Raw genomic sequence first — 9515 nt, forward strand, 5'->3', positions numbered from 1 at the left:
TTTCACTTGAAGGCGTGCCTCCTGTTCCAACTCAACTACAAACACTTGATCTCTGCTGATAAAACCGGGGTAAGCTCTCTCAGCTGGAGGGCAGGTGCGACCTATACTGGGAAAATCACTAACTTAACCAGAGACCAGACATGGAAAGAGTACTGAAAAATTGTAATTAAGTAAAAGTATCTTTACTTTGCCTAAATTCTACTCAGAGTAAAAGTAAAATTATCCATCTCAAAATTTACTTGAGTAAAAGTACAAAATTACTTCATTTAAAATGTAATTTGAGTAACAGTTACTTAATTACTTTCAGTTTCTTAATGCAAAAAAAAAGATGAGTCATGAATCAAATTCAGTACAAGTTGTTTTAATCGACTTCGAGGTGTATTGAAGAAGTAAGTTTGAAGTCGATGTTCTGAAAGCCGAAAGCTCCGTTTTGGCTGGCAGGCACATCTTGCACTGCATAATCACATTATTGCCTTTTGTGCGTTTGAAAACAAATAATTTTTCTAAATTTGGCCACGGGTTTTTCTGGCTTTCGTCTCCTCCAGAATGTGTATCCTCTTCGTCTTCAGACCTTTCCTCCTCCAAAGTCTCCACGTTTAGGTTAGCAACAGCCATCTTCCAAAGCGCATGTAGCCTACTGGATCCACCACACCAGATTATTTAACAATGGAAAGGGCGCTCAAGGCAAGGCCACGCAATTGACTTTCAGTTCCGGGACAGCTGTTTAAATTTCCGCCCGCATTTAATTTTTCACCATCAATATTTGTTTTACTCAGTAACGTGAGGGGTTTCAAATGTAGCGAAGTAAAAGTACTTGGGTCAAAATGTACTCGAGTAAAAGTAAAAATTACACATTTCAAAAACTACTCAGAAAATTACAAATTACTCAGAAAAAGTACTCAATTACAGTAACGTGAGTAAATGTAATTCGTTACTTTCCACCCCTGCCAGAGACTTAAACAGAGGAATCTAAAACTGAAATCAAGAGCAAGATTTGATGAAGTTAGATGCATTTAACATCAACAGCCAGCAGATGGCAGACCCCCATTCTTTATGGGTAGTGGCCAGGGGTGGAAAGTAACGAATTACATTTACTCACGTTACTGTAATTGAGTACTTTTTATGAGTAATTTGTAATTTTCTGAGTAGTTTTTGAAATGTGTAATTTTTACTTTTACTCGAGTACATTTTGACCCAAGTACTTTTACTTCGCTACATTTGAAACCCGTCACGTTACTGAGTAAAACAAATATTGATGGTGAAAAATTAAATGCGGGCGGAAATTTGAACAGCTGTCCCGGAACTGAAAGTCAATAGCTGGGTTTCACTTGACGTCACTTCTGTATTTTCTAAGCGCGCGAACCTAAGTGGTGGGCAACTGGAGCTGGGTCCCATTGAAAACACTGTGTTTTGTCTGCCACTTTTTTGCCCAACATGCCTCAGTTTTGTGCCGTTTTTGGATGTTGCTTGCAATCGGTCTAACCGAGAGAAGGGAAAGGGTTACTATCGAGTACCTAAGGTAATCGCCCATAGAGGTGAAAAATGGAAAAAAACTCACAGAACAACGCCGCAAAAAGTGGATAGTTAACCTACGTTTACAGACTGGAGGAGCTCAATCTGCAAATGCTCGTGTCTGCGGTGACCACTTCGTCAAAGGTATGTGCGAAATCTAACTGTTTTGTAGTAGTGCAGTAAAGTATTATGTTGTTAAATGCCAATCAACAGTAATGTAATACGGGCTACGTTTGGGCTTTGTTTTGAAGGCTGCCCCAGCGCGTTGTTGGCTACCGAGTCAGTGGACTGGGCTCCGACGTCAGTATTTGGATATTTGGATCTCGGCATTTTATCAAAACATAAACATTTTTTATTGTTATTCCACAATGAAGTCCCGCAGGTCAGAGGGTTCTGGGGAATTGGAGGGGTACCTTGCCTGTGTGTCGGAGAGCATGGACCTGCTGAACTCCTTCCCAAACATTAAGAAGCTGTCTCTGAAACTCAACACAGGCCTTCCAGCCTCAGCTGCCTGTGAGAGGCTTTTTAGTTCAGCCGGGTTGCTCTTCACAGCAAAGAGAGCAAGACTTACAGCAAAAAACTTCGAAAATCAGCTGCTGCTGAAATTGAACAAGAGCTTTTCCGGTCTAAAGTTGTAGATTATTGGCAGATTCGTGGGCATTTTGTTTTATTTTGACATGTGGGATCCTGTAGCATTTTATTGTGAATAGTGGGATCCTGTGGCATTTTAGTTTGATTTGTGGTATCCTGTGGGCACTTAATTTTGTGTGCATTTAGTTTTTTTAATACTTTGATTGTAGTTTAAATTTCTTTATTCTTATCATAGTGTTGTCCATTGGACAATAGGACTGAAAATTGTTTGCACTTTATTCAATTCAATTCAATTCAAAAATACTTTATTTATCCCAGAGGGAAATTAAATGTTGATGTAACTCAATTAAATCAAGGAGTTATTATAGATGCTGATGGCTGTGGGCAGGAAATCCTGTAGCGGTCCGTTTTGCATCCAAACTGAAGAAGCCTTTGACTGAAGAGACTCTGTTTTCCGATAACAGTCTCATGGAGAGGATGTTCAGGGTTGTCCATAATTATGGTACAAGTTGTGACTGTCCTTGTGAGGAAGTATGTTCCTGAGCCCAGTTGAACTTTTGCAAGTGTGGATGTGCACTTTAATACACCTCGAAATAGATTAAAACAACTTGTACTGAATTTGATTCATAACTCATCCTTTTTTGCATTAAGAAACTGAAAGTAATTAAGTAACTTTTACTCAAATTACATTTTAAATGAAGTAATTTTGTACTTTTACTCAAGTAAATTTTGAGATGGGTAATTTTACTTTTACTCTGAGTAGAATTTAGGCAAAGTAAAGATACTTTTACTTAATTACAATTTTTCAGTACTCTTTCCACCTCTGGTAGTGGCTGATAGCTTGCAATGATTATAAATCTGGACCATCAATCGCAGACTGAAATTACCCTTTAAATGCAAAATTTCCCCTTACAATATCATTTGGTAATAGACAGAAAGCAATAGACAGACTGTAAATGAGGCGAAGCATTTTTCAAATAACAATAAATTCACTCCAAGTAGAACTACATATGACAGCTTCAGAAATCAGCCACTTTCCACTAAGCTGCCCAACAACAGTTACTGACCGAAGTCTCAGTCAAACAGCAAAATGTGTAACCGTGTTAAAAAGAGGTCTTCCTCTTATATAGTGCTCATTCTTATTAAGTGCTCTGCACTCTGGGCTCGTGTCAGTCTACCAGGTGGGCATCATATCAGGGACCCACATGCGTCCCAGGTGCTTTGACACCTCGCTGTGAATCTGCTCCATGTTGTAGCTGCTGTCTGGGATCAACACCTCCTCCATGATTGACAGCTGCTTCAACCTGCCCCCGCACATTTTCACAAACTCCAAAAAGCCACTGCAGGTCACTTCGCACTCGCCCAGTCCGATGGCCGTCAAGCTTTTGCAGCGCTCTGCGATGCGGATCAGCTCTTCGTCCAGGGGTTCGAGGCCGTTGGCGCACACCACCAGCTCCACCAGCCGAGGGCAGTTCAGTCCGATGCGCCCCAACATCTCTTTACTAACTGCCCGACCAAAGTACAGGTGAGTGACCGGGGTCTCCTCGCAAAAGAAGGGCTCAAACTCGTCCTCATAGAGGTAGAAGTACATGACGATGTTTACCTTGGGGGAGTGTCGGACCAAAGCATCCCAGCTGCTCCTCTTGATGGTGTGAAAGTGAGTCTGGCCGGGGTTTTCGCTCACCACGTCGATGCGCAGGTGTTCCAAGTGGACATGTTTTTCAGAAGAAAGGGAAAGTAGAAGCTCGTCACTGAGGAGATGGTAGTTCAATGCCAGCTCCCTGAGGCCATGGCACTGGTCTGCAACACACAAGATACCTGAAGAAAGAAAGAGAAGAACATCTCAATTTTACAAATAACAATCTATACCACTCTGGGATAGACTTCCCTCTTTATTTCCGTCTCCTTTCATTCCTAATCACCTTAAAACAGTTTATAAATAACAACTAAATAAAATGGGAAAATCTTTTTTCATAAGCTCTGACCTGCTGGGGAGACATGAGGACAGCTGCTCATCTTCAGCAACTTAAGAGTGTCACTATTGTTGGCCACCAGCACCTTCAGGGATGGATCATCCACTGGGGTGTCATCAATCTTGATAGAGGACAGGGACTTGGAGTTCACGAACACCACTGTCAGTGCGGACACAAAGTGTGCCTGAGGAGGAGAAAACGGTGGTTAAACCAGGACCTCTTTTCTTCGAGCTGCTATTTTATTCAAAGAGTTGAGCAAAAATCCGTTTACATAAGACACAAGGTGCAATCTTTAGCTTGATATTTAAACAGCATACATTATGTACTCATGAAACAAAGGCTTACCTGAGACACATCCATGAAGCTGGGTCGTGCTGTGGAAATCAGCCCCAGGGTTTTAATGGTACAGTTCACCAGCTGGGAGAGAATATCACAGGCTGCTTCTGCAGATTCTGTGCAGCTGTCCACCTGTTCCACCAGCAGTGATTCACCATTTAGGTAAAAGATAAACATGCATGAAATTAAGGAATGGAACGACTGAGGTGCAAAAATCATCTAAGCCTATTAAACCTGCTCGTGCCAAGACGGCTGATGTATCATGCTCGAGCAGATGGTTTGGATTAAAGAGGGCACATTTTGTTTTTAGGTAAGCTATATTATGGGAATGATTGCAAAGGAGGAGGAAGTCAGAGTAGGTGAAAGAAGGGAAGAAATGGGCAGGAAGACTCTTACTTTGAAGCTAACATACTGCAGGTGTTGGGCGTGCTTCTTGATAATCTGCTGAATGAGGTCAGGGTGAGTGGAGCGCAGGTAAGAAGTGGCCGGCTGATTGAGCTCAAACTCAAACCTCCTCCACAGGTCGGGAGTGTGAAACACGTCGTTCCAGCCCCGGCACACAGACGACGCCCTGGCTCTGTCAACCAGTGACAGATGTTGGAAAATCTGCAGGACGACGTGGTGGGGGAGGTTACCCCAGTCCTGTGTTAGAGACGATGCGAAACTGGTCGTCATGCACTTCTGTTTTTTAAGTGGTTCCTCATGGGAGGGGAAGGTGTGGCACTTGGATCTGAGACTCGACCTTTCTCGTTTCATTCTGCAGGCAGCTCCTGTGGGTAAATGAGAAAAAGACATTGTTTAAAAAAAATAAATAAATAAAATAAAGTATACTGCAACATTTTATTATAGCCTGATACAATCCCTGCATTTCAGCAGAAAATAAACTCACTTTCAGGTCGTGGCTGTAAAACAAACTGTTAATTCGTACATAACCTTTTTTTTTTTCTTTTGATGGCTGACAATGGATTTCCTTCCAGGGTGAAGATATTTTGAACCTCTGTATTACTGATATGCAGACGGAAGGGGAAGCTGAGTTTTTATCTTGTGATATCACGCCATGACCTGTTATATCAATTGTTTACAAGGAAATGACAGATGTGTGCAAGATAGTGCCAGTACTAAACTTGATAATAAGACTTTTTATATGTTTGCACGCGTGCAGATATCATGTGACTACGCTGAAGATATGAGGCATGAGAATATGCTGCAGACATCATTGCTTCATTATTCAAATGTCTCCCATGACAGAAACCGTGTTCAGACCTATTCGGATCTGAGGTTTGTGGTACAATGTTGAGAATGAATTGGTTGTTGCAGCAGAATTGCGAGAAAACATTGATTGAGAACATTGTTGTCGTCTTTGAGGGAGCTGCTTTGCTTTTACTTTTGAAGGTGTTTAATCTAAAAGTAGCATGCACACTGCACTGTTCAGCAGATCAGGAAAGATCACAACAATTCACAAGTTGGTTTTCGTGGGATCAGTAAAAAGTAATCGTCCCCTTTACTATCATTTCAAATTATGCAAGCTTGCCAGTGTGAGATTTTATTGGACGACTTGCCCTGGTAAAAAACTATGTAGTGACACCCGTGTCCACCGGGTCCTTCTGCAGCTGACTGCAAGCAGCCCAAATATTAGGGGCCCTGCAGACTCGAGTCAATTACACATAAATCTAAATCCATCTATTTAACTCCCCTCAGAGTTTACATTGGCCTTTTTTTCCCCAAATCATTTCATTATACTGCAAAAAATAATTTCCCCTTGGGGGATTATTAAAGTAGTATTCAGTGCAATTGAATTCAAATCAGTTCAATCCAATCCAGTTAAAGTCAATGACCTCTTTAAAATCCATACTGCACAAAAAAGAATTAACGTTTTGGGGAGATGTCATTAATTCAAGTAGTGTGTTAGTTGACTTTACACCTGAATAATCATCAGGTGTAAAGTCATCACCTGAATCATCCGTCTTTCATCGAAATAAGAGCTGATTATCTCATACTCAAGGATCTCATAAATGCTGTACAACAGAAAACACTTGATGGTGTTGTAAATACACTAAAACCTAGTGCATGATCAAACTTTCTCTCAGTCCCTGCATGGACCATAATCTACAGGTGTAGTCTAAAAAGTCTAGACATTACTCTACATCACCTCAACCGGTTAATAAGAGCTCTTATTTTTCACAGCATGTGGGTGCTGCATGTGAGCTGATATCTGACAACCATCTCTGAGTATCATTTTATCGTCTTCACTTACTTCTCACTGACAAAATCTGCTCCGAGGCTCCTTCAACTCCACAATCAAACAGTAAATAGTGAGCATGTAAAGTCTGCTCACATGCTGACATGTGGGTTGAGCCTAGAAACAACTATTTGCATCACTTTTAGAGGTTTTATAACATGTTACCCTTGTGGAACATCTTTAAGAGCAAGAGTAGAAATATTAAACAGACAGCTTATTTTTAAATCACCCTTGTTCTACCAGCACTTGGTTGCTCTGATTACATTTAGTCTAGCTGCCATTGTTACAGTTGCTATATCATATAGGTGTAAATAGCATATTTACAAACTGCATTGATCTAAAAAAGACAAACACCACTTGTGGCTGCTTGCACAGCCCCAAAAAGCCATTGAAAATCGTCATTACTTACACGAAACTGGATTATAAACCAAACTTCCCTAAGGTGCGTGTGGCCCGCAGGTTGTAAAGACAGCGTTCCCTTGGAGCCATGGCAGAAGATGACTGGAGAAATGCTGGCTGCTGCTGATATAGGACAGCAGGAGCAGCTCCCACAATAAGCCCTCTTCGCGTAAGCGACAGCTTGACGAGCGCAGCAGAGCAGCCGGTACACGTGAGCGCAGAAAAACATGGATCTAACCTGCTGCACCTCGCACAACTACCATACCTGTAGAGGAGCAGATTATACGATCTACGTCACCAGGAGCACACTTGCTCGTATAAAGGAGCACTACGCGCACTTCGACATCTGTCGTGAGCTGTGGGCAGTGAGCACAAGATGGTTTTGTGTGCACGTAGCCTGAGAAAGTAGGTCAGTGTGTCAACGTGTGTGTGCACGGGTGTGAAAGAGTGAGCTTGGTAAACAAATTCACAATTCGCATTAATGATGATTGTTTATGCGCGAATGAACATAATTCATGTTGCATTCTTTAATTAAAAGCCTGGCATAACATGCAAAAAAAATATTGTGCTGTCAGATTACAGACGGCTCTGATAAACTGGCTCCATTTGATATCCTGAATGAGTTTACACAACTAAGAGTTATAATGAAAGTAGATGTAACTGGTAATCATGCTATGGATGATTTTTAGCTATGGAGGGATTACTCTTTCTCTTGAGCTAACTTATTTACCAAACCACGAAATGGCATGTCATTTTGACAACGATCCCGTGGGTGAAGGTGCAGCATTATTGCGCAGATAATTAAATATTCGCCAGGAGATGGTTATCAGACCGCGCAGGTTTTAGCATTTCCAGACAATTATCTTTTTGAGCGGCACCATCAGTATTTTGTTGGGACAAAATAAAAATAAAAATAAAAGGCAAATAAATATTTGTATGAATAGGCTTAAAAAAGATATATATAGGTCCATTATATTTTATAAAGGCACAGGGATTCCCTCAGCCACTGGCCTTCTAATATTCTGGCTTCGGGCCAGCTCCTCTGACTCTGTTAGAGGTGGTGGTGCTGGGCACCACCCGTTTTACGGGTATCTGCCTTCTTTCTGTTGGCTGAGTAGAAGTCTGTGTTAGTTTAAATAGGTTTAATTATTTAACAGAACATGATATAAATGAGAAGAAATGAATGTGTGTGAAAACAGCATTATGTTGGGGATAAAATAACTGCACAGTCAAATAGCCACTTAATATTTACTTTGCAGTGGTCAAAATGAGGTACCTCCATCCCGAGGTCTCACCTGTTTGAACAATGTTTTTATATTTCATCTTAAGCTGCATGCCAAGTGCGCTTCTCCCCCGCGGGATTGCACCTAAATGAAAAAAATGAATGGGCTACCATTCAAGCAGTTTTCCCGTGATTGCAAGGACTACATTTAAACTTACACTTTTGCAGTGGCACTTCTTTATAAAAACGTATTGAAACTCGCTATGAGCGTATTAAGATTTCCAATTCGAGGTTGGTGAAAAACGTATCCCGCCTCTTCCCCGTTGCCATGGTGACTCGTCGAATCGGGGCTCCATTGATGCTGGCTTTTCAAAGATGTGGCGCACTAAACTCAAGATTAAACTACTCAGAGTTGACTAAACTCACTCACATCAGCGTTTCTGGAACCGAAAACTCAGAGTTTTCTATCAGAGTAGAGCAACTCAGAGGTCAGGATTAGACTCAGAGTTTGTTGAACCTGCTTTGTGAAACGGACCCCAGGTCTGCATGTGTCCACTTCACTCCAGCACCAGCCCATGTTGGGATAGATAGGCTATCTGTTGTCATGACGTAATACCAAACGGTTTCTCTACATTTAATCAAGAGTACCAGTGGTTTTGTGGCTAGATGTCTGGTGGAAGATGCACACCTTACTGGAAGACCAGCCAGCATGTCCATGTGGGGCCCATAAGGTTTCAATTTGGGCTGCAGATAAGGGTCCCACTTGGGTTTGTTCGCAGTTTCCACGGTGGCCTCACCTGTTTGCCCATATGGGTTTCAAAGTGCAACTTGAAGGGTTGGGGTTAGGCTTACCCTAAGCCTTAAATTATTCCAAAGGCAATACAAATAAACACATCACACAAAGTAAAAGAATGTTCACATTCAAATTGGCTAAATGCAAAGTCCAATTAAAGCCACACAGCAACTTGAAACCCATATGGGAAAACACAGGTGGGGCCACCGTGGAAACTGCGGACAAACCCACATGGGACCCTTGTCTGCAGCCCAAATTTAAACCTTATGGGCTCCACATGGACATGCTGGCTGACCACTCAGATGAATGGTTTTGATGTTCAAAACATGCTGAATGTGTTGATTGAACTCTTTCATCATTAATCCCAATCCAACATGGAAGTCTTCCTTCTTTTTCACCTCTGTGTTCAGGTTTTGAAATTGACTTCGACATGATAATGGTAATTTTTTA

The 9515-nt window shown here is 41.6% G+C and overlaps 1 protein-coding gene across 1 annotated transcript; it reads right to left on the reverse strand.

The window, feature by feature from the left end:
- Positions 1 to 2934: 2934 nt before the first annotated feature.
- fbxl3l (F-box and leucine-rich repeat protein 3, like) lies at positions 2935 to 7352 on the reverse strand. The gene is made up of 5 exons (XM_075480615.1): positions 7061 to 7352; positions 4809 to 5182; positions 4422 to 4544; positions 4089 to 4260; positions 2935 to 3921 (listed from the first exon to the last, which is right to left on the reverse strand). The coding sequence occupies exons 2-5, from the start codon at positions 5166 to 5168 to the stop codon at positions 3278 to 3280; spliced, it is 1299 nt and encodes a 432-aa protein (XP_075336730.1). The 5' UTR covers positions 5169 to 5182; positions 7061 to 7352; the 3' UTR covers positions 2935 to 3277.
- Positions 7353 to 9515: the final 2163 nt, after the last annotated feature.

This window comes from Odontesthes bonariensis, chromosome 13, assembly GCF_027942865.1.
Source record: "Odontesthes bonariensis isolate fOdoBon6 chromosome 13, fOdoBon6.hap1, whole genome shotgun sequence".
Taxonomy (NCBI): Eukaryota; Metazoa; Chordata; class Actinopteri; order Atheriniformes; family Atherinopsidae; genus Odontesthes; species Odontesthes bonariensis.

What these genes read in the sequence shown, in the direction of transcription:
- fbxl3l (XM_075480615.1), bottom strand. Translation starts at nt 5,168, where the DNA reads ATGAAACGAGAAAGGTCGAGTCTCAGATCCAAGTGCCACACCTTCCCC. An exon ending in TGCAGTATGTTAGCTTCAAA is followed by an intron (nt 4,545 to 4,808) that starts GTAAGAGTCTTC and finishes CTGGTGGAACAG; the next exon opens with GTGGACAGCTGCACAGAATC. An exon ending in GCTTCATGGATGTGTCTCAG is followed by an intron (nt 4,261 to 4,421) that starts GTAAGCCTTTGT and finishes TCTCCTCCTCAG; the next exon opens with GCACACTTTGTGTCCGCACT.